The 24,736-nt window shown below is 47.3% G+C and overlaps 2 protein-coding genes across 4 annotated transcripts in view; one reads left to right on the top strand and one right to left on the bottom strand.

The window, feature by feature from the left end:
- PML (promyelocytic leukemia) overlaps positions 1 to 7,190 on the bottom strand; it is a 39,844-nt gene extending 32,654 nt beyond the window's left edge. For 2 of the 3 annotated variants that reach the window (XM_030545596.1, XM_030545598.1), the window contains exons 1-2: positions 7,025 to 7,189; positions 4,695 to 5,179 (exon numbers count right to left, since the gene is read on the bottom strand). In XM_030545596.1, coding sequence (XP_030401456.1) covers positions 4,695 to 5,179; positions 7,025 to 7,030 — 491 coding nt within the window. In that variant the 5' untranslated portion in view covers positions 7,031 to 7,189. Of the gene's footprint in view, positions 1 to 4,694; positions 5,180 to 7,024 lie in introns of all 3 variants that reach the window. The other variant, XM_030545597.1, reaches the window with a different exon arrangement.
- An 8,784-nt stretch (positions 7,191 to 15,974) lies between these two features.
- STOML1 (stomatin like 1) lies at positions 15,975 to 22,359 on the top strand. The gene is given in 5 exon segments (XM_030545690.1): positions 15,975 to 16,122; positions 16,832 to 16,938; positions 18,023 to 18,076; positions 18,079 to 18,174; positions 21,440 to 22,359. Coding segments are annotated over 5 exon segments (627 nt in total). The 3' UTR covers positions 21,662 to 22,359.
- The last annotated feature ends 2,377 nt before the right edge of the window (positions 22,360 to 24,736 follow it).

Here is a 24,736-nt window from a genome sequence, read left to right as displayed (position 1 = left end):
AGGATCGGTGTAAACGAATTTCATGACTCGACAAAATGTCAAGCAATATTTCAAAAGGGTTAGTTTCAACATTTTCAAAATGAAAAATTCTGGTTTTCTGGTCCAAAACAATCTTAAAAAAAAAATTAAGCTAATTGCAGTCAAAAAAGAGAGAGCTTTATAAAAAGAAGAAAAGGTCAAAAATTAAACAAAATGTTTTGATTTACGCAAACATAAACCTTTTCTGATTTGGAAAAATCATTGAGATTTTGACTTTTTGTCCTGATTCAGATGTGGAAAAAGTTTTGAACTCTCAAAGATTTTAGTGGTTTTCCACCCAATACTATTGTGATGTGAGATGCAGGGGAAAAGGTGAAAAGTGGAGGAGAGGAGAAGGAGAAATAAGATCTCCAAAGTTTCTCACTGGCAGCCAGACTCATGAGGGTTGATTCAAATATTTGGCCACTGGCATATTCCTAACAAAGCATTCTCTACTGGCACATAGAGAAAAAGGGCAGAGAGATAATGAGATAATAGCTGCATCCTGTGGAAATTCCCTTCCCATTCTGGGGAATTCCTTAGAGATTCTCTGGGACAGATCCTCCTCAGCTGGTATTAATGGGAATAGTTGTGCTGAAATCAGTGGTGATTTACACCAGCTGAGGATGATGCCTTTTGTTTTTCAGGGAGTCCAGAAAAGGGACAGTCTGCAAAGAGAAGACGAATGGAGAAAATCTGCAGCCCAGCATAGCCACTCAGAGGCTATAAGGTGATTCATTAGGAGCTGTTTGTAGAAGCTGGCAGTTCGCTCTTGATGAGAAACAGTATGTCCCTGCCTCTCTGATTCCATTTCTCCTCCCACTCAACTGCTGGTAGGTACCAACTAAATTAATAGCCAAGGCACAGAAAGGCTAAGAGACTTGCCCAAGGTCACACACAGTTTGTAGTAAAGCAGGGATTTGACACCCACTGCCAATCTCCCAGGCCCTAGCCTAGTCCCCTAAGCACTGGACCAGCCCTCCTTGCAAGGATATACTGGTGCAGCTGCAGGAATGGTACTAATGGTGTCAGCTGCAGCATACCCAGGGCTTAGTCACTACTTTCACCATGCAGGTTATGCTGAGCAGATTTCCATGACTTGGTGGTGAAAATGCTTTAGTCCCATCTACCCTAATATCTTAGCACTGATTTCAGCTGCACTGTTTCTGGCAGTCATTAGCCCAGCTACACCCAGCGAGAAAGCGAGACAGAATATCCAGGATGTCTATGCAACACATGCTTCTCATTTGCAGAAATCTCACCGGGCCAGATTCTGATCTCCGTTAGAGTTGCATAAAGCCAAGCATAACCCATCAGTGACAATGAAGTCATTCTGCATTTATAATGGAGCAAATTGGATCCGAATCTGGCCCATTCTGAGGTTAAAACTGTGGGGTCTGGGATACAGACACCTAGAGCCTGAGCAAATCTGAGATGTGCAGAGAAATGTGATGTGAGATTCTCTCTCCTCTTGCTCTTGTTTCTTTTCATGTCTGTCACTTTTCAGTTTGACGGCATCCCAATTAATTCCACCCCGAAGTGTGATTTAAAATGCTACAGGCAACCAAAGAAACAGGGCTGGGTAGATGGGAGGACTAATCAAACCACTGTTCTCTAAGAGAACCAGGAATTTAATTAGTGATTGGTACAGGCAGCAATAGATTACTACACGTGTGTTATATGCATGATTGGCAGGTGAAGCTTCCCCTCGGTGAGGCTAGCTCCCTGTCCTGTCTCTTCTGCCTGTGGCCTCACCCACATTGCACCCCTACTCTGCCCCAGGCCCACCTCCTCCTCCCCTGCTGCAGGTGTCCCTCCTCTCCATCCCCCCTCCTCCTCACTACTTGGGCCCCTGCCGCTGCTCACCAGTCTCTTCTCTCCCCTCTTGGCTCCCCTGCTCACCCTATGCAACCCTCTTCTCCTTCCCCTCTCCACCCCAGTCAGTCCCACTGGTTCTCTTCCCACTAGGCCCCCCACCTCTGTTCGCTGGTCCCTCCTCCCTTCCTCTTCCCTTGTCATCCCCCTCCCCTTGTGCATCCCTCCTCTCCTCTCCCCACTCACCCCCTCACCACATCCCCCCTCTTCTTCCCACCCACCTCTCTGCCACATCCCTCCTCCTATTGGAGGCTGAGTGGAGGAAGAGGAGGGACTGGTGAGTGGCGGCGGAGGTAGGGGCTGAGCAGAACAGAGAGGAGGAACCGATGAGTGGTGGCAGGGGGCGGGGTGGAGAGTGTTGGAGAGGAGCAGCTAGGTGGAGAATGCTGAGCTTTTATATGAGCCATGCAAGTTCCAGGACAGCTGAGGAGGCAGTATCTGCTATTCAGCTTCCTGGGTTCATCAGTAATCTCCCTGGAGAGTCCCAGGGACCTGGGAAGCAGACAGCTGCCTGGGAACTTGCATGGTGCATAATAAATAAGCAAACTCTTCCGGCAGAAGCCCACTCCCAGGAGGGAGGGGAAGAGGTGGAGCCACCATGGCCCAGGCCTTTGGTGGCAGGATCAGCAGCGGCTGCAATGAGGAGCCTTAGTCCCTCCTGGCCTATTGTACCTGCCACCCATGGTTATATGCCTTTCCATGTGACACATGCATAAGAAATTTGTAAGACTCCATGGAATCTTTAGGAATAGAGGCTTTCTCATACTAACCCAGAGGGTGTTTCAAGCCAGTGCCTCCAGCAGTGGTCAATGCGCCCTGTGTCAGATGAAGTGTGTGTGGGAGGGAAATCCCAAAATGTACCTGGCTGATTGCTCAATGGGGTGTGTGACAAATACTTTGTCACCCTTGTTACTGTACCACACGTAGAAGTTTGAGTCTCCTCTTGCCTCCAGACTAAAGACCCTGGTCTTTTAATTCAAGCAGTAAGGGTTCATGAATTTAAATAATAGAATATCAGCAGAAGGTCACCTAGTCCAAAGCAGGACCAATCCCCAGACAGATTTTTGCCCCAGATCCCTAGATAGTCCCCTCAAGGAATGAGCTCACAACCCTGGGTTTAGCAGGCCAATGCTCAAACCACTGAGCCATTCCTCCCCACTAAGGTCCCTGCTGAAGAGCAGCCCTGGGGCACTGTTAGAGGTGCAGGGGGATGCAAATTCTAGCCTGACCCCATCGCGATCTGCTGACACCCTGAAGCAAGGGTGGGAATGTGCGGAGGCCACTTGAAAAAGAGCTGGCCTCATTTTACAGATGGGGAAACTGAGGCACAGGACGAGGCTGTTGTGACATTACACCCCATATTCTGCATAGAAAGATGGTTATGATATGAATATGGCATAACTAAGATATATTTTATGCAAGATGGTTCATGTAAGATACCATTGACAAGGTTATGATTTACTGAGTGTGATTATCCAATTTGTATGCATGTATCATTTCTGTATCTAAAGTTAGGAATATTGACTATGTAACAATTACATCTGTGTGTGTACATGGGAGGAACGTCCACCAGACAGTAGGCAATCCTCCTGAATGACCCATTTAAGAAGGACAATAGAACTCTGAAGATACTAATCTCCCACCTTCCTGAGGTGCTTCCTGGGACGCTGCATTGACACTACAAGATCAGGTGATAATGTCACCTGATGAAAAATACCCCCTTGGACACTGCTGGTACTTTTCCACTGTAGTGGGATGGGGATCAAACAAAGGATTCCGACCTTAGGTAAATCCTTTTTAAGGGCTGGGGAGGGGGTTGAGCTTGACTCCCCTCCATTGCCTACCCAAGAAGAAAGACTGCTGAAAGTACCTGAAGGGACAAAGGAACTAACCTGAGGAGAAAGGCAAGGGTGAGTCCAGACTGAGACAGGGGTCCAGTCTGTAAGAAGAAATAACTGGAACTGTAAGCTACAAAAACTCTGCAACTTACCTAAAGTAACATTTAGAGTGAGAAATTACTTCTTGAAACTACTTTCTTTTAAGATCTTAGCTTAGTATGTGTATTTTATTTGCTCAGTAATATGCTTTGCTGTGTTTGCCATCCCTTATAATGACTTAAAATCTGCCTTTTATAGTTAATACATTTGTTTTGTCTATTATTAAACCCAGTTTGTGCAATTTCTACCTGGGGGCGGGAGGAGGGCAAGAAGTTGTGCATATTTTTCTTCACATTGAGGGAGAGGGTGAATTTTTATGAGCTTGCGCTGTGCAGACCTTTCTATACAGCGCAAGACAATATTATTTTGGGTTTATTCCCCAAATGGAGTGTGCACATACATGAGTGCTGAGTGAATTCTCTCACACAGAGCTGGCTTCAGTCTGTGTCTGCAGCTGGGTGTGGCCTTACCTGTGTGTGTGTGCTGCAAGAGACTGGAAAGCCTAATTCAACAAAACAGGGAGAGAGAATCCAGGCTGGTGAAGGAGGGCTCAGTGAAACTCCAGTACATCAGGTGGCATCCCAGAAGAGGGTTCCAACTCATCACAGCTGTGACTTGCCCAAGATCACATAGTGGGTCAGTGGAAGAGCTGAGAATAGAACCCAAGGGCCATATTCTTGCTACATGACTCAAGTAGCTCCTGCGGAAGTCAATGGGCGTTACCTTCATATCTTGGTGCAAGAAGAAAGGGTCCTAAATTCCCTACACTCCCAGACCTGGCTTCACCACAGCCCCTCCCTTCCCATACCCTTTTCCAATGTGCTCACAACTTTGTGGGAATAAATCATAGCTTGATGTTCTTACCTTGTAATGTAGTTCTGGTCATTGTGGGTGGGATTGGAACAGAAGAGGATTCTGGACTTCCTTGCTCCCTCCAGAAACTGTTTGGCAGATTCTGCCTTCAGATCTCCCACCTTCTTGGTTTCATGGCTTTTCTTCTTCAAGAACCATTGATGGGCCTCAAAACATCTGATGCAAAAGAATTCCTCACACTCAGAGCACCAGAATTCAGCCAGATCCTTGCAGCGGTCACAGACCAAGTTGCTGCTGTTGACAATCTTCTGGTAGGTGCTCAGCTTGGCCTGCAGATTGGCGAAGAGCAGGTTGTCCTGGTCTGGGATCCCGCTGACTTGTGGGATGGGAGCCTGGCAGATGGGGCACTGGCCAACGGGCTTGTTCTCTTCCAGGCAGTCGGTGCACAAAGTGTGAAGGCAGGACAGGAGCTTGGGATTCCTGGGTTCTTTCCGGCACCCCTGGCAAAGCAGGAATTGAAATTCTTCCTCCATCACCTTTGGGAGAGAGAGAGAGAGACCCTGGGGGTCACCAATGCTGGGCTGCTCTGCTGAGAGCCCCAGTGGGTGATGGAGGGCAGAGCAGGGGGAGAGGAGAGATGTCTCTGTGTAACAGTAATAATATTACAAGCTAACCATGTAGTGTATTTTTTTTTAAATCCCTTCTATCCATTTTAAATTTGCCACCTTTCAATTTCCCCAGGCATCCCCTTGTTTCTGTGTTTTGAGGAAGGGTGAAGGGGAACAAAGGGAACTATGAAGTGTTGTGCTGTGTGGAATATGGCCTGTGTGATAGGGTGGACCAGGACTAGAGGCCTATTGGAGGCTGCTGGATCCTGCCCCTGAATATTGCACTCATATGTCTGTGCCTACATATTGCAAATTCATGGCCCTCAGCATCATGCAAACTGGCTTATTACAGAACACAGTTCACAGTGACATTGCATGCAGCAAAGCTGCACGCCTATCTCTCCTGGGTGTCTACATTGTCCCCACTCCTCAAGTATAAAACCTCACCATGGAAAGATTATTTTATCCAGTCCTGGGAGCCAGGGCAATATTATTATCCCCATTTTGCAGATGGGGAACTGAGACACAGCACAGTTCAGTGACTTGCCCAAGCCACCCAGGGGTTAATATGCAGAGATCTCACAACTCCCCAACTCTCACAAAACCATCTCACCCTTCTTCCCCACTCTGTCTGCCAACTAGTCACCAGCTATTAAATCAGAGGCTGGACTCTGTGCCTTGGACAAAGTTTGGAGGAGGACTCCAATTATCCCTTAGTGGTAAGAGATGGAGAAGAGCCATCTCTCCCAGCAGAAAGGAATCTCAGTCCAGATAGGGCTGTGATGCTACCCTTCAGCACGAGCATACTGTCATGCCACGTGTGAGTCTCTCCACCTCTGTATTAAGATCTGCTGGAAGGGCAGCGTTAGCGTCAAACACTACATGACATACGTTAGTGACTTAATGCACTTCCGAAAGGTGCTCAGATACTATGGCAATGAGCGCAGCATAAGAATTAATATAGAACAGACACAACAACAACAACAAGGATTTTACACTGGTGTGCAGATGGGTGGGAGATGGGGGTCAAGCTCCAACCTTGGCAAAGCAGTAGTTACAAAAAATTAGTCTCCGTTCCTTGTCAGCAAGTTTGCAGAGCAAACTTCAGCCCCTCCCCTGCTGGGAATATTAGCCCTAGGGATGTGGGTCTCCAGGTGAGTGGAGTATGGCCTAGGGAGTGTTGTGTGGGCTTGTTTTCAGAGGTGTGTGCTGCTTTTGAGACTCATTTCAGCTTGTGGTTGTTGAAAAATCTAGCAGCCAGTTCCTGTTGAAGTGAATTACAATGCAACTTTGTCAGGTTGGGTCTTTGGGATATCAGCTGGAGAGGGAGGCAGACCGGTAATAGAGGAACATGCACAAGTAGGATGCCAGCTCTGAGAGCTAACTCCATGGTCCTATCCTGGGCACTAGATCCAATCTTCTCAATATTTCTGGGATAGTCCCAAATTCATGGCCTGCCTGCCTCATGTGCAGGAAGTTAAGGGGACCCTCCAGAAATACAGAGGTGCATGAAATCACAGCATTTTGCCCTCTCGCATCATGGCACAACGGTATCACAGGACAGTGACGTGCTGAGACTGTGCCACAATGCTGATGACTGTTGCGCCATCCTATCCAGAGCACAGCGTGCACCCCAAAGTGGGTCTCTCCCAGAAATGGCCTCCAAACAGTGGGGAGCTGGGGTAGTCTCATGTAGGAATTCCCCCACCCCCTCTGTGTAGTTGGGAAACAAATGGCACTCTAACACCCAAAGATGAGTGAAAGATAAAATACCTGCATTGAGAGCGGATGCACAGCCAGCTCCTGCCACAGCTCTGGGGACGGTCTATCTGCTACTGTGGCCAAAGGAGAGTAACAAGGAGTTTCCTGCAAAGCACAAGCGCCACAGATAGTTTCATTTTCTCTGCGTGACCTGCAGGGAGGAGGAGCTGCAGGAAGTTTCCACTGCTGCCAAGGAAGGCGGCACAGGCTAATGGTGGGGGAAGGGAGCAGCTGACTGCAGGGCCTGAACAGGCCGAGTTCTCCGTTTGCAGGCTGCCTGCCTCAGCCTGCAGTATGTAGGGGGCCAGGCTTGTGCCTGGGCCCTGCTTTACGTCTGGATTTTCCTGGACATGACTTCTTTTTTTTGATCTGCCCATCTGTGTCCGGGAGGATTTTCAAATAAGAGGCAATGTCTGAGACTTTTCCTTGCAGAGCAGACCTTGCAGCTCAGAAAGAGCTGTCTCCATGCCCCGATTGTTCCCTCCCATACAGCCGCAGCTGCCAGCAACATAAATTGCTCCCTGTCAGAATTTGCTGTCTATGTGGTACTGAGCACCCTGCTCCAGCCTGGCCTGCCAGGCAAGCGGAGTTGCCATTGCCTCTAGCTTGGCTGCCTGTCCTGCCTTGGGGCCTCAGAGCCTAGCCAAGAGGGGTGAAAGGGCCAGGCCCTGGCTCCACACCCAGCGGAGAGGCCTACAGGGAGGCGCTGATGGACTGGCGCTGTGTCCTGGGCATGCCCTCCACCTTGAGAATGAGACTGCAGGTACCCCCTCAGGATCCCCAAATACCCCTCCCACTACACATGCACCTTCCAAATACCTCCCTTCAAGTACACACACATACACCTCCAGTTCCCCTTCCCTCTTCCCCCTGGTAGTGTCCTCTATTTTGGAACGTGAAACATGTAACTCTACCTGTGCCCATCCCTGCTGGGAAGCCCCATGTGTGGCAATGAGAACAGATTGCTGTGGCCCATCAGGGTTCCTCCATCCACCAGGGGGATGCTAGGAGTCTGTGTTTGTCCAGTGTCATGCTGCGCTCAGTCACTTGAATCTCCATCCCATATGTTGGGGATGCTGGGCACAGACATGCCAAGTCTCACTCATTGGGTATAAGCCTCACTCATTAGCATGCTATCTCTTTCTCCACACACATTCCTAAGCTTATCTTATTCATTTTGAGTAAATACATAATGTTTTTATTCAGGCGCTGCAATAAATAACAATACATCCGCGTCAGGCACTGGGCCTAGAGCTTGCAAAACTGCTTTCCAAGCTTGCATACTGTGGTAACTATGGAGACTACAAGCCTGCCTTGAGAGGAGACTATGCAGGAGGGGTGTGTGTGTGTATGAATATTTGACAGTCAAGAAAACGAGTTTGCCCAAAAACCAAGCAGGGCTTTTGAAAGTTTGCAGGTTCTGAAAATACAGTTCAAAATTTAAGCCACACTGACAAATTCATGTTCTCTGGGCTCTCCAAACCATCCAGGTTTTTATTCCAACCTGCAAATAATTGTTAAAACCCACTGATTTGCATTGGCTCTTAAGCAAAATAAGCAGTCACGGGATAAGAGGGAATGTTCTCTCATGGATTGGCAACTGGTTAAAAGATAGGAAACAAAGAGTAGGACTAAATGGTCAGTTTTCAGAATGGAGAGAGGTAAATAGTGGTGTCCCCCAGGGATCTGTACTAGGCCCAGTCCTTTTTAACATATTCATAAACAATCTGGGAAAAAGGGGTAAACAGTGAGGTGGCATAATTTGCAGATGATACAAAACTACTCAAGATAGTTAAGTCCTAGGCAGACTGTGAAGAGTTGCAAAAGGATCTCACAAAACTGGGTGACTGGGCAACAAAATGGCAGATGAAATTTAATGTTGATAAATGCAAATTAATGCACATTAGAAAACATAATCCTAACTATACATATAGAATGAAGGGGTCTAAATTAGCTGTTACCACTCAAGAAAGAGATCTTGGGGTCATTGTGAATAGTTCTCTGAAATCATCCACTCAATGTGCAGCGGCAGTCAAAAAAGCAAACAGAATGTTGGGAATCATCATGAAAGGGATAGATAATAAGACAGAAAAATATCACATTGCCTCTGTATAAATCCACGGTACGCTCACACCTTGAATACTGTGTGCAGATGTGATCGCCCCCATCTCAAAAAAGATGTATTGGAATTGGAAAAGTTTCAAAAAGGGCAACAAAAATGATTAGGGGTATAGAACGGCTGTCATATGAGCAGAGATGAATAAGACTGAGACTTTTCAGCTAGGAAAAGAGGCGACTAAGGAGGGGATATGATAGAGGTCTATAAAATCATGAGTGGTATAGAGGAAGTAAAAAAGGAAGTGTTATTTACTCCTTCTCATAATACAAGAACAAGGGGCCACCAAATGAAATGAATAGGTAGCAGGTTTAAAACAAACACAATAAAGTATTTTTTCATGCAACGCACTGCCAACCTCTGGAACTCCTTGCCAGAGGGTGTTGTGAAGGACAATACTATAATGGGGTTCAAAAGCGAGCTAGATAGATTCATGGAAGATAGGTCCATCAGTGGCTATTAGCCAGGATGGGCAGAAATGGTGTCCTTAGCCTCTGGTTTGCCAGAAGCTGGGAGTGAGTAATAGGGCATGGATCACTTGATGATAACCTGTCATTGTCCACTGTCACTGGATACTGGGCTTGATGGACCTTTGGTCTGACCCAGTATGGACGTTCTTATGTTCTTCTTATGTTCTTATTGCATGGAGAAGTCTCACCTGCCCTAGACTTTAGTATGAGCTAGGACATTGAAGTGTTTCAGAAGCAATATTAAGCAGTGTACATTTTAAAAAGTTATTAAGCGCTGGTTGGATTAAAAGCCTGGGCTATTGGATGTCACTAAGGAGCAAAAAAGAGAGTCCCTGTACTAAGCAATGACCTGACACACCCCTGTAAATTCTCACTCTTTGAGGCTGTAAATCTCACTATTAAGGACAGCCAACCCTTGGTATCTCAGTGGGCACCACTGCCTAGATTAAGGCAAACCCCAGATAGGGTTGCCAAATTTCTAATTCCAGAAAACTGTACTCCCCTCCCTGCCCACTGCCCCACCTCTACCCTGAGGCCCCACTCTGCCCCTTCCTGAGGCCCCATCCCCCATTCACTCCACACTCCCTTCCTCCATCACTTGCTCTCCATCACCCTCTCTCATGTGCTCATTTTCACTGCAAGGCCGAATCAGGCATATTTATTGTTTTGATGAATATATTATGTTAAGTTCAGGTTTTATTTGTTACAGGATGCGAGAGCTGGCAGCAAAATAGTCAAAAAGGGTAATTTTTAAAAAAAATGAAATTTCACAAAGGTTTTCATGATTCTTTCCCTCCCCTCTTCCCATTTTTCGTAACCATCTCCATGTTTTTTGTTCACTAAAGTTATTGTAATTTTACCTGTGAAATTAGGACCACACATTATCACAGCTGCAATGGGTCTATTAAAAGCCCACTCCTGAAGCCCAAATACAAATCCATAGAGGACAACCATAGAAATGCACATCTGTCCAGATACCTAGATAAATAAATCTGTAGAAACTGACACCCACACCTACCTGCAGATACACACGTGTATTCATATGTACACATCTAGCATGCATTAACACATATACTTCCACATTATTTAATGTTACAATTGTTGTTTAGTGCCTAGTGTCACGGATTGTGGGGGGACACAAGGCCCTGCACCCCCAGCTTCCTGCAATTCACCAGGACTCTCAGCCACCAGTAAAGCAGAAGGTTTATTTAGACGACAGGAACACAGTCCAAGACAGGTCTTGCAGGCACAGACAACAGGATCCTCCCCAATTAGGTCCATCTTGGGGTCCCAGGGGCACCTGTCATAAACAGATAGCTAAGGGTTAATGTCTCTTTCACCTATAAAAGGGTTAACAAACAGTGACCTGAAACACCTGACCAGAGGACCAATCAGGAGACAAAATACTTTCAAAACTGGGTGGAGGGGAGTTTGGGTGTGAGTTCTTTGTTCTTCTCTCCGAGGGTCTGAGAGAGACCAGACATTACTACAGGCTCTCTAAGTTTCTTTTCATAGAGTAAGTAAAACAGGCGGTTTAGGCTTTTTAATTGTTTTAACTCTATTTGCAATTGTGGATCTGGCTGGTTAACTTTTATATGTGTAGTTGCTGGGAATATTTTGATTTGTATTGGTACTGGTGGGAAAGTCTCTTTCTGGTGTCTGTAAGCTATAAGACCCTGTAATATTTACATCTTGAAGTTACAGAGATAATTCTTTACTTTTCCTTTCTTTTATTAAAAGATTTCTTTTTAGAGAACCTGATTGATTGGTTTTTGTCTGTTTCCCTTGTTTTATCCCAGGGGATAGGGATAACTCACCAGGACGGTGGGGGAGATAGGGAGTGATAAAATCTCTCTCTGTTTTCCTTGAATCTGTTTGCCTCTTTGAGGAAGGGAAGGGAGATGCTTCTCTGAATGGTGATTTAAGAGATTACATCAGTATCTCAGAATAGCCCAGGGAGGGAAATTCTGGGAGGGGGAGAGGTGGGGGAATGGTTTATTTCTTCTTGTTTTAAGAAACCAAGGGATCTGGGTTCTTGGGGTCCCCAGGGAAGGTGGGGAGGTCAGAGTGCCCCAAAACACTATATTTTTGAGTGGTGGCAGCCTATCAAATCTAAGCTGGTAATTAAGCTTAGGGAAATTCATGCTAGTATCTCATTTTCTGGACTCTAAGGTTCAGATTTGGGAAAGATTGCTAGGACAGCACCACAGCCCCATTGGGAAATTAGAGCCCCATCTGCGCTTCCCTCCATTCCCCAGCCACCTCCTGAAAAAACTCTTTCTCCCCAACATCTCCTCCTCCCAGCCTTTGTTTAGTTTCCTGGGCAGAGGTGTCACCTGGCCTCAAACCCCTTCCTAGGTTCTCAAGTTACATGCTCAGGAATCTTTCCTCAAGGCCAGTCTCCCATCCCTCAATGCAGACCATCCTCCCAGGCCAACCCTCCCCACTCAGCATTCACAGACTACATTAAGAACAGTCCCAGTTCATCACACCTAGAGATCTCAACTAAAATCAGGGTTCCAGGGTGGTAGGTATGTACTGGACATACACATAAAAAGAAAGAGTGCAACAAAGAGTCTATAATGTAGCTAGACAAAGGTAGGGAGAAATGTATGATACACTGGCCCTTCTGCAATTCCTTAGTCAACAACATTCACTTTTTAAGAAATAATACATTTCTTCTAGAGTTCCTGTCTCTTTTAAAAACTTACAAAATGAATACACACATATTTTATGTCATCAATTTTTTTGTGCGCAAGCCAGCAAAAAGAATAAAAGTCAAAGAGTTAGGCTGCAAATTTTATTCACACATATACCCACATGTGGCAATACACATACCTCCCCTACACAAAGACACACAGTCTCTTACACACATATAATGCATGCATGTACACACTTGCCTACACAGACACACTTTTTCATACACTTTTCCAGGCATTGCCTAAATCACCCAGCTGGGAAGGGAGGAAGGTGGGCTGGAGGGGAAAAGATGGGGGTGAGGTTGAGGAGAGAGGATGGGGAGAGAAAGAAGCCAAGGATGAAAGCAGGATGGGAGTGACAGGGGGCAGTGAAGGAGAGAGGATGGGGAGTGGGTGGGTATGTGGGGTGGATGGAGATGCAGGGGGAGGCAGAAGGCAACAGGTGTATGAGGATGTGGGGAGACACAGTGGTATATGGGACATAATAGGAGTGCAGCAGTGTATGGAAGTGAATGGGGTGCAGGGCTGTGGGGGGTGAGGAACATGGGGGTGGCAGCTCTGGGAGGTGGAGAGGATGGGTGGGAAAGCACTGTAAGGGGTACAGGCCTGAGACAGGTAGGTTTTGGGGACAGGACAGGATGGGAAGGGGGAAGGATGCAGTGAGGGGGGTGGGGAGGGGACAGGGAAGGATGCAATGATGGGGGATGGGGGTGCAGGGGTGGGTGGGACAGGGAGGGATGCAGTGATGGGAGTACAGGGGGATTGGGATGGAGAGGGATGCAGTGATGGGGGTGTGGGGACAGGACGGGGAGGGATGCAGTGAGCGGGATGGGGGTGCAGCCCCATTCCCAGCACTTGGAGATGGTGATATACATAGCTCAAACTCCTGGATACCGGTGATGGGGTGACAGACAGACCGTGGTTCGCCGCAGGGCACACCGTGCAGCTCGAGCCTAGCCACATGAGGAGTGCGAGGAGAAGAGGGCCGGGCAGCAGTGAGAGGCTGAGAGGCGTGCGCCATGGGACCCTTCAACAGCTGCCTGCTAAGCACTTGCGAGTTCCTCCCTTGCCCTGACCCAGTCAATGGGAGCTGCGCCTGCAGGCAGGGGGTGGGGGAGCATGTGGACCCCCTGTCCGCCCCTAAGACTAGGAGCCGGACATGCTGGCTGCTTCCTGACCCAGGAGCTGCACAGCACGGCAGCTAGCAGGGAGCATGTCAGCCCTGCTATACGGCACAGTGGCACCGCCAACTGAACAGCCAACGGCACTGTCAGTGGTGCTGACTGGAATCGCCAGGATCCCTTTTTGACTGGGTGTTCTGGTCCAAAATCGGACATCTGGTCACCCTAACCCCACATGAGGCCCATTACCCTTCCCCCATGCTGGACCTCTGGCCTCATGCCATAGGATGGGCACCCCCAAAAGAGCTGTTTGCTGGGCCCACTGCCAGCCCTCTGCCTGGAGCACTGCTCCTGCTGTGTGCTCAGGCTAGGGCCTGTCCCAGAAGAGGGATGACTTAATACACACCCAGTGCTCTGCAGGTGTGGATACAGGGGGAGCCTTGGGAGCAGCATCCCAGCAGAACGAAGCCATGACAAGCAGCAGGTTGGGGATCCTATTGGGCAGGTGTTGGCCTTGCTTCCATAGGATTTTACCCCTTCTCTGCAATGGGGTTCAGGCTGGGGGTGAGTGGGTCTTTTGATTGATAGGTTTGTATCAATCCCATTGTCAGAACTAGCCACCACCTGACTGTCCAATCAGGACCCTCTGCCAGTGCAATCCTGCATTTCCATGCTACAGAAACTCTTTGATTCTCTTCCCACGGCCCAGCTTCCCCCCACCCCAGCCTCCTTACCCCATGGAAAAGCAGAGAGTGACAGATGAGGAGCAGCTGCTGCCTCACACCAGTGCTGAGAACCTGGGGCTGGAGTCTCTCCCCATAGGGCCGTTTCAGGAAACAGGGGATGGAGGGTGGGGCGGGTCAGCCATAGTCGGGGGGGGCATGGGTGACCCCAGGGGATGATTTGGCAACTGAGAAAAACCTTCCCCACCCACAGCCTAAATCCCCTGTGCTGGGCTCCTGGTGAATGCTACTCACCCTACACCCCAGGGGCTGCCCTTGGAGATCCCCTCGACAGTATTCTCATTAGATTTGTTGACAATGATCACCCCAAAGGGAAATCTCCCTCCCAAAGACTTTCCCCCCAATCCCCATCCTTGCTGGTCAGTGTCAGCTTTCGGAAGGGTCCCTGCAGCACAGCGAGAGGGGAGCTCCTGGAGAGATGCCATTCTGCTGCTGCCTCTGGGGAGGTTGAATGGAGGCCTCCCCATGGCAGATGGAGCTGTTCTGCAGCTGATGAAGCAAACCTTCTTAGGAAGAAAACCTTCCTCCTTCCCTGCTCTGCAGCCAGTACTGTTCTCAGTGCCCACATGAAGTAGAAAAGCAGGAAGTGCTACTGCGCCAGCCTCCCTGCCTGGAAGGAGGCAGACCAGATCAGGTGGCAAGGGCTACAAAGGGATCTGCTGGTGTTACAGAGGAGACACAAAGCAGATGGAGACACCCACTGCTCCAGCCTAGGAAGGATTGTCTCCAGGGCCGTAACAACAAAGAACGTGGCCCCCTCCGAACATATGTCCGGGGCCCCTTACAATGCAGAAACGATAAAAACTAACAACTAAATTAATAACATTTATCCGCTGACCGCCATTATGAACGCAAATACACATTCTTTGAATGGGTCCAACTAAAATTCGAAACTGACCAACAGACAACTGATGTAGCCAATAGCATTATGATGTGTCATAATGACTTCACGGTTTTGTCAGTAGAACCGACATGGATTGTGCAATAGCATCAATAAATGTCACTTACCTAATTATACCTTACATTTTTTTTGGCACTTTTAGGGGCCCCCTTCCTTGCGGGGCCTCCTCGGGTCGGATGGTACGAAGGGCACTCGCTACGCCTCTGATTGTCTCTTAGCAGCCAGGGGAGGGAATTGGATCAGGGTGGTGGGGAGCGAACCCTTAATGTTGCTCTGTGATGGCTCACCTCAGATTAGCAATGATTTCTGATCTAAGGCTTAAGAATTGCCCTTGGCCTGGTATTGAAAAGCTATGGTGCTGCTGTTTGGCATTTGACTGTCAGGTGTTTTGCCTTTATTTATGGTGCTGATGGGGCTTGGAAATCACCCAGAAGCCCTGCTGGCTAGCTGCAAAAACTGTGTTTGAGTGTAGAAAGCAAGCAAGCAAGGACTATATTCTGTTACCCCTCTGGCTTGCAAAGGCCCCCTGAAGGAGCCGTCATGTGACTGGATTTCTCAGATTCAGAGTCACTTGTAAAGGTTTGTTTCTTTTTTATGCAGCATCTTGAAGCATTTTTTGGTATCTTTTTTTCCCTGCTCCTAAACAGCTTGGGTGTGCAGGGATTTTTATATTAACCTGCAGATAAGAATGGCACCCACTTGCAAGATTCAAAGAATCAAGCAGAACTGTGTGGCTGTGCTTTGAGCTAATTGAATATTGATGTCTGTGGGGAGTGAGCTGATCGTTTGCTCAGTCTGAAGCACTAGGAACTGAATGCTGCCCTGGGGACTCCCACCAGCCAGTTTACCGGCAGGGTGTGCAGGGGTAAGGGGTGGAGAGATTATTGAAAGTCTTAGGAGGTAGACTGGACCATGTTCAGCCGGTCAGGATATCAAGCTCTTCCACTGGGGGACTATAACCGTTTCCCACAGTCCAGCACTGGAGTCTATGGATCTCAGAAGAGCTTATTTTCCTTTGGGCACGTGCAAGACCCATGGGCCCAGGTCCCGCAAATGAAAGGCAAGTATAGGACAGAGGAGCAAGGTTTCCTTCTCTGCTGGCCCAAGCATCATCATTCACCTTGGTTGTTATAGCCCCTGCAAACACTGGCCTCTCCCTCACGCCAGCCTTATGCAGGGTGCAGCTCTATGATTGCACTGGCATTACTCCTGACTTGCACTGGGCTGAGCAGAATAAGGCTCTATGGGTGTTTCATTTGGGGATTCAGGGGTTGGAAGAGTCCAAGATGGAGGCACGCTGGCGGAGTCCAGTCTGGGGATTGTCTCCTGTGGCCTTCAGTGAATGCTGTTAGGCATATGGATGTTCACTGACCAAGAGCAAGAGACACCAGGCCAGATGCTGCTCTGTGTTGTGCTGGCATCAATCTGGAGTCGCTGCACTCACTTCAGTGGATTGACGCTGGTGTAACAGAGCAGACAGAGGCTGAGGCAGCCCCTTCTGTCTCTGGCGTGGTTTCCAGCTTATGGCATTCCCCTCAAGGACAATGCTGCTGAAGGACACCAGGGCAGAGATCTGTGACCACTGTCATTGGGTGGATCCATGAGTTGCCTATGCGATCCCAGCATTGCCTTCTGTGGTTTGCTGCATGTGTGTCTTGAAACAAGGGAAAGGCCATGGGCCTGAGACCAAGCTGTGGGCAATGCTGAGGGACTAGGGAGGTGCTGCTCTCTCCAAATTCATTCCCTGCCCCTCTCTTTCTCTCCTACAGGTTCCTCCCAGGACTGTCTGTCATGGATTTGCCATGGGATTGTCACCTCTTTGGCCTTCCTGCTGATGGTCATCACCTTCCCCATCTCCAGATGGTTTGTCTTGAAAGTAAGTGGGAAATAATGCCTGGTCCTTCCCCCTAAATCCAGGTGGTGGTGGGAGGGGGAAAGTCTGAGGAAAGGCAACGATGCCCTTTTTGCTGCTTGGAGTGTCCTTAAGAAGTTGCATGCTCACTGCATTGTGTACTGCTGCAGCCTTTCCAGCGGGCACCTATGGCATAAAAGCCAACTGACAGGAGTGGCAGGATTCTCTCCACCTCAGGCCAACCCCTTTAAGCTGTTGAGAAGACCCAGCTCTCCAGACTAGAGCCAACCCACCAGCTAGTCTATAGCGAGTCTAACATCAGGAGTTCCTGTAGCGCAAAGGCTGCGACTGGTGCACACAGTGCTCTCTCTGCATTTCTAGGGCACCTTTCCCCTGAGGATCAGAAAGGGCTTTGTAATCATCATGAATGAAGCCTGGCAATGCTCCAGGTGTGAGTGCAAGAGGCTCTCTTGGGGGACTGGAAGGGAGGAGTGTCTTTATTTTCTACTATTAAAATTTGTGTAAATGTATATTCAAGGCAAATGCAGCTGCAGGCTACTGGCAAGTTGTCAGTGCAGCCTGTGGCATCTAAAAGTTAGGGATCTCCTGGTCTTGAGAGGTGCCACGTACCCTTGACTCCTGTTGACTCCAGTGGGAGTTGGAGGAGCTCAGCTTGCCTGTAGTGTGCATCATCTGGACATGAGATTCTGCTCAGCTTACTGAGTTAACAAGCAAACATCTGGGGTCACCTGTCAGAGAAGGGTATACCTCACAGGTGGGGCCAAATGACTTTTAGAAATCTTAGTAGTTTTTCATTTTCTCCTCAGTTGATTTGAATTAATTAATCATGGTCAGATGCAGCAAAGACCATGGTTGTCCTTGGGGATTGAACCCACGAGCTCCACACCAGAAGCACAAACCCTTACTGTTGGTGCAGAAGGATGAGCTCCATTAGCTATGGGGGGCTCTTATGTTTGCCAGAGCCAACCACTAGAGGGAGCACTGTGCATTAAGCCCAGGCATTGTAGGGACAGAGAAATGACTTTTCTTAAACTGCCCAATGTGTGTTTTTCCTCCTGCCTATTTGATTTAAATGTTCCCTTTCCAGATAGTCCCTGCCTACGAGCGAATGACTGTATTCCGCTTGGGCCGGATCCGAGCCCCCCCCAGGGGCCAGGCATGGTCCTGCTGTTGCCATTCATAGATCACTGGCAACTAGTAGACTTGAGGACAAGAGCCTTTTATGTGCCATCACGTAAGGTGAGCTACATCCATTTCTAAGGTGGAGGATTTGCTGTGTGATGGGGCAGCTTCTCCAATGAGCCTGGTTATCCATTGCAACTCTCTTGAAGAGATCAGGGTATAGACCTTTGCAAACCTTCCTAGTGAAAGCCACATGTTGAATCTTGCATGCTTTGGGCTTTCATTCCAGTTGTAAAATTGTAGTACAGATTCACAAACCTTTTAGATGAACTGAGGCCAAATATCATGAGATCGCAGGCCAGGTTTTCCTTCCACACAGCCTTCCAGGGGGCATGCTGAGCCAAGATTTTCAAAAGCAACCAGTGGTTCTGGGTGCCTGAATTTGTGGGTGTCCAAGGTAAGTGACATCTGCTTTTCCAAAAGTGCTGAGCATCCACCTGTGAAAACCGGGTCCTTTTCAGGTTTCTGCAGGTAGGCACTCCCAACTACTACTCTTGCAGAACTTGGCTGTGATTTAGACCAGCCCAACGTTGGTGGTTTGGGCCAGGCTGGTGTTTATTCCAACTTAAAATGAAATGGGGGGAGGGATTTGAGCCATGGACAAAAGACAAATGTCTCATCAACAAAAATTATTAGTTGCAAATCTATGTGATCTGAAATTGAGATGATGTTGTTAATGTAACCCTTCTGCCATGTGGAGCCAGCAGCAACCAGGGCTGGGTTCAATATCTAGGAGTTCCTTTCCATTGATGCAACCCAGAACCAGCTCAAGTCCCCACCCCATAACCTGTGAAAATTACACATCACCCCTAGGCACACCTGAGAGGCAATAGTTTCCCACTCGCAAGCACAGAGTTTGAGTGTTAATGAAAGGAGGGAAGTCACCCAACATTAATTAGGGAAAATGCCACAAGCGGGATTCATAATCATAAAACTGTGAGCAGGACACCCATCCCAGCATGTGTGGGGCAGTGCTTTCCGCCTCATGTTCTTGGTTCTACAACCAAAAGTTCCTTTTCTGTGCCATTCTCTGCTGCCTCACCATACCCCACTCACAGTGATTGTCCTTGGTCAGAGAAGATCCAGGGTTCAGAGGTGCATCTGTGTGAGTTCACCTCCCACCTGGGGAAGAAGGCACCTTGCTTGCTTCACCATCTGAGCACTTGCTTTAGCTGGCCACTCTATCAGCCGTGGTTCCTCTGCACTGGCCGTCCCACCAGCCACTTGTTCTGCTCACTGCCTCACCAACCACTTGTTCACCAACCGTCAGTCACCTTTTGCTGTCCTCTGCACACCAGTCTCTTAGTAATTTTCAACTCTGTGCAGAACACAGCCCCACCCCAACTGATATCAGCTCTGATTGAGCCTTTAGAATAATAAAGAGGCTCCTAATGAAGCCTATTTAGCACTTTCTTTTAACAGTGTGGAGGAACAGGTTAAATCAGTCTGAGGAGGACCCTGGGGAGGGCCCACATCTCCTAGCTGGAACAGCTGTCCCCAGCCCTCTTACTGTCACAGGGCTCTGGCTTTCGAGCCCCTGGCTTAACAAGGTCCTTTCAGCTGTGGGGGACCCTCTCATTTGGGACAGGTTACGGAAATTTCTGTTCCCTTTTATTCATACAATACTGACAACATTGGTAACAGCATTTCACTGCTCCTGCATTCAGTACTAAAATGATTTGTAACCCAACACCAGCCAAAGTTGATTACTTTGAGCAACACACCTCTCTATCTGCTTGATATCTAAGCAGAGCAGGAGCAAACTGTATTTACATGAACACACTTAAAGTCTCCTTCCCTCCCAGCTAGGGAATTCAGGGAAGAATTCATTCAGACCATGCTTACATTGATGATAATAATCATGTTCTTTATGACAGTGTCTAAAGGCCAGCCAAGAATGAGGCCCCATTGTGCAAGAAGTGGACAACCACAGAGTACCAGATGGCCCCTGCATCTGTGATCTTACAATCTTAGATAGACAAGACAGACACAGGGTGAGGGAGGGGGTAGAACTTGTGTCCCCCCTCCCCCCATTGGTGCTGGGTGACCCTGTGAGAGCGTAGCGTTTGGGTCTGGACAAGTACCTTAAAGTTGATTCAGATACTCACCCAAGGCAGCAAAATTCAGCCAGAAGGCTCACGCTGTCAGGTTGCCTGGTGAAATCTTGAGTACTTCCGATGTCTGCTTGGGGTGGAAACTACACAAGAGGAGGAGCCCTTAGCATAGTCTCTTGGTTGCATTGGCATCTGATTCCAGCAGGACCGAGAAGTGCCATCAGTAAGGCGCTACCAAATTCACGGTCCATTCTGGTCAATTTCATGGCCATAGGATTTTAAAAAATCATAAATTTCATGATTTCAGCTATTTAAATCTGAAATTTCTCGGTGTTGTAATTGTAGGGGTCCTGACCCAAAAAGGAGTTCGGGGTGGTGGTGTCACAAGGTTATTGTAGGGGGGGTTGCAGTACTGCTACCCTTATTTCTATGCTACTTCTGGTGGTGGCGCTGCCTTCAGAGCTGGGCCGCTGTAGAGCGGTGGCTGCTGGCCGGAAGCTGTTGGCCAGGTACCAAGCTCTGAAGGCAGAGCCATTGCCAGCAGCAGCAGCACAGAAGTAAGGATGGCATGGTATGGTATTGCCACCTTTACTTCTGCGCTGCTGCCTGCAGAGCTGATCCCCAGTCAACAGTGGCCACTCTCCGGCCGCCCAGCTCTGAAGGCAGCAGCACAGAAGTAAGAGTGGCATGGTATGGTATTGCCATCCCTACTTCTGCGCTGCTGCTGGCAGGGCACTGCCTTCAGAGCTGGGTACCTGGCCAACAGTTGCAGCTCTCCAGCCACTCAGTTCTGAAGGCAGCCAGAAGTAAGGGTGGTAATACCTGAAATAACCTTGTAAGCCCCTTGCAACTCCCTTTTGTGTCAGGACCCCTCAATTTGAGAAACACTGGTCTCCCCCATGAAATCTGTATAGTATAGGATTAAAGCACACAAAAGACCAGATTTCATGGTCCATGACACATTTTTAATGGCCATGAATTTGGTAGGGCCCTAGCCATGATGCATAAAATGAAGGAGAGGGAGTTAACTCATTTGGGTTTTTGTAACTCTATAAATAAGGTTTGGTTTGAGATTTGTGGAGGTTGGTTTGTGGGGTTTTCCTACATTTTGTTTTGCCTGTTTAAATGAATCAGGGATGCCCCACTGGTCAGGAATCAGAATTTGGGGGATAGCAGTCCAGTTCTTCCAAGGTATGAGGGCACTTAACTTCTATTGAATCAATATCTTGGAGAATCTAGGCCCTCTTTGTTAATGCTGCTGTTCACAGCTGACCTCTAAGGATGGAGCCGTGATCTCCATGGGGGCTGATATCCAGTTCCGAGTGTGGGATGCAGTGCTGTCTGTCATGATGGTGAAAGATCTGAATGCAGCCATCCGAATGATGGCCCAAAACGCCATGACCAAGACCCTGCTGAAGAAGAACCTGAGGGAGATCCAGACAGAGAAGCTGCGGATTGGGGACCACCTCCTGGTGAGGGTTTGCTTATGACTTTGGGCCCTGCTCCTGTGCTGTGACATGGAAAGTGAAGCAACCCATTTCAGTCTGTGCCTCACCAGCCGCAGGACCCGAATCCCTAATTCTCTAGCTATGTAATGTTACTGAAATATTGGGTCTGCTTAGCTGAGAGCTAATTAACAGCTTGACAGGGATAAGGAAAAATGCTTTATTTTGCAGAAAAAGGAGAGCCTGTACTTTGGTACAAAAGACTTTGTTTTTGGAATGATCCGATGGGCAGGGACATCAGTGGGTAGGGACTGAAATTGAGCTGCATACCTGTTGAGAGAGGTGAGAGTAGTTTGGAGGGAAACAATATATTTGGTTAGTTTTTTATTATTTTAGGTGGCTAAATTAGTTACAGGTTCTGGATTAGCAAATTTGGTGTATGGCCTGCCAAATAAAAGTTCAAAGGGTGAGAGATGGAGCCAGTCTTTGGGGGCAGTGCGAACTGCCAAAAGAGCCAGAGGCAAGGCTTGAAGCCATTTTAGCCCAGTCTGAGCACACAGTTTAGAGAGTTTAAGTTTTAAAGTTTGATTTAACAAAATAATACAATAGTTACTTGCTTCCCGTTTGCCCTTTATACATGCCAATCCCCACCCAGCAATTAAGTCCTTGCAGCAACTAGCTATATTAAAACACCTGTCTAATTGCTGGCTGTGCCACCAAACTCGTTCTAAAAAAATAATAAAATTGTGGGCTATTCCTGCAAATCTCTCTAAAGTACTCTCCTTGCAAGTAGTACAAAAAACTGAACGGGCCTAAACAAAAAAATACCAATATAATAAATACAAAAAAAATCTAAAATTTAGTACTATTGCTAAAAAGCTAAAAGAGTCCCTCTTTTTAATATCCTTAAAATTAAGTATAACTTGCCCCTTTATTTAAAAAATACTAAAAAAATTAAAAAAAAAATAAGCTACCTTCCCCTTAAGGCCTGTAACCAAACCCTTCAATTTAATATTAAAACGAAAACATTTCCCCCTATAAATATTTCTAAAAACGCCCAAAAACTCCCTTGCCTCCTAAATGGAGCCTTTACTGTAAAGGCAACAAGCATTCTTTATAAAAAAAAATGGATCCCCTCGTTTCTCCCGCTGGGCCCTGTAAATAGTACTCATAACTTTTATATAAATGTTTATTCTGGCATTGTGTTGCCTCACCCATCCCTTCAAAAAATGTCAAAATGCCCACAGCCCATAGAATCACTTGCAAGTTTTACAGCTACTTTGTTTGCTGTTATGTATTGTAGGGGCATCCTAAATGGTACCCATGCCCTAAAACGCTTAAATATCTCCCATTAAAAGTGCAAAAACCGCATGGTAAATACTTCCCAGCAGTAAAATGTATTAGTAACCCAACGCCACCGAGTTGCGGGTAATACCCTTACCCTCTATTTAAAAACCCCTGGCTTGTATTTTATCTGTAGTCATAGCGCTTATAAAGCTCTCCCTCCCGGCTGGCGGGGTCGGTGTGGTGTGGCCTGGGTATTGCCTAATATGCAAATTAACACCACGTTAAATTCTAATCAAATCCTCAACCTAAAAAGCTATTCTCACAAGCTTTTTACCCCCTCCATAAAAACTAAAATCAAGCGCACCAAAAATCCCTTAGTTGCTAAGCAAACAAAATTTCATTCCTTTTTCCGTGCGTTCATTCCTAAATTAAAAATAGCTAAATTAAAAAAAGCAATTATAAATATTTCTACAAAACTTAAAAAAGCAGCCAGTTCCCAGCACTGTACTTCAAGAATATACCATCTTGCACTGCTCAAGGCAGCAGTGCAAGTTTATTAATTGGTTTGCCACTTCATCAATGGAAAGTGGATATACACCAGCCTTTGCAAACCTGAGCAGATTTACCAAACACTTCAAGCAAATTCACTGGTAAAGATAAACAGTAAAAGAAGTTTATTGACTACAAAAAATAGATTTTAAGTGATAAGCAAAAAGTCAGCGTTAGTTACCAAAATAAAATAAATATAAGCATGCAGTCTGAACTCTCAATTCTATTAGACTGGGTATTATCTAGATTAAGCAGTTTTTCTCACCCTCCCCGGATATTGCAGTACACAGGTTTCACCCTTGAAACCTTGGCCAGTCTCTTCTGTTGGAGTCTTCAGTCTTCTGAGCATCCTTGCTGCTTGCAGCATAGGTGGGGGAAGGAGAAAAGGCCAAGCATGTGGCCCTGTGTTCTGTTTTATACTCTTAGTCCATGTGCTTGGAGAACACAAGTCCAGGCATGTCTGGTGGGCATTGCTGAGTTACCACCTGACAAAGTTAAGCAATTCCACTGACATGGCCTTATGCAGGTGAGTCATTGCATTGTAGCTCCCTTGCTAGACAATGGCTGTTGATGGTTGTTCAACACTCGCCCAGGCATTGGTTATCACCCTGGTTATTGTCTCTGGAGAGCTAGGATCTGGGAGCTTCCCAAACCCACAGCATATTTTAGTGACAATCATACAACACAATTCTCATAACTTCATATGCACCAATGAGATATAGATAGATAGATGGAACAGTGGGTTTCAGCAGATCATAACCTTTCCCATGATACCTTACATGGCATGTTTTATATGCAATATCACAGTTATATACAAAATGATTAATATGTAGGTTATAAGGCGCTCCCCTGGGGTGTAGTGTGTCACACCTGCTAAATAGGAGTGCCCTGGGGGAGCACAGAATGATAATGCCAAGAATTCAAACCGAGAACCCAGCAAAATCCACTTGGCACAAGGCTCTGATGATGGAGGTTGTGTACCAATGGGTCAGGCCTAAGCAGACTTCCGAAGGGAAGTGGTGGATTCTGCAGCTTTCAGTGCCATCACAAGAAGCCTGGAAGCCTTTCTGGAAGATTTGGCTTAGCCAAGCACAAATTGTTAGGGTCAGCACAGGTGTACCTAGGTGAATTATCTGGCCTATGCTATGCAGGAGGTCTAATGGTCCCTTCTGGGCTTACAATCTATGAATCAGCTCAAGAAGAGGAAAAACATCAGGTGAAAGGCTTCATGCACAGCTGGGTTTCAACCCAGGCTTTTGTTTTTGTGGATGCACATGTTAGTAC

This window comes from Gopherus evgoodei, unplaced genomic scaffold (assembly GCF_007399415.2).
Source record: "Gopherus evgoodei ecotype Sinaloan lineage unplaced genomic scaffold, rGopEvg1_v1.p scaffold_38_arrow_ctg1, whole genome shotgun sequence".
NCBI lineage: Eukaryota > Metazoa > Chordata > Testudines > Testudinidae > Gopherus > Gopherus evgoodei.
The sequence above is the reverse complement of the archived record's forward strand: the minus strand, read 5'-3'. Positions and strand labels throughout refer to the sequence as shown.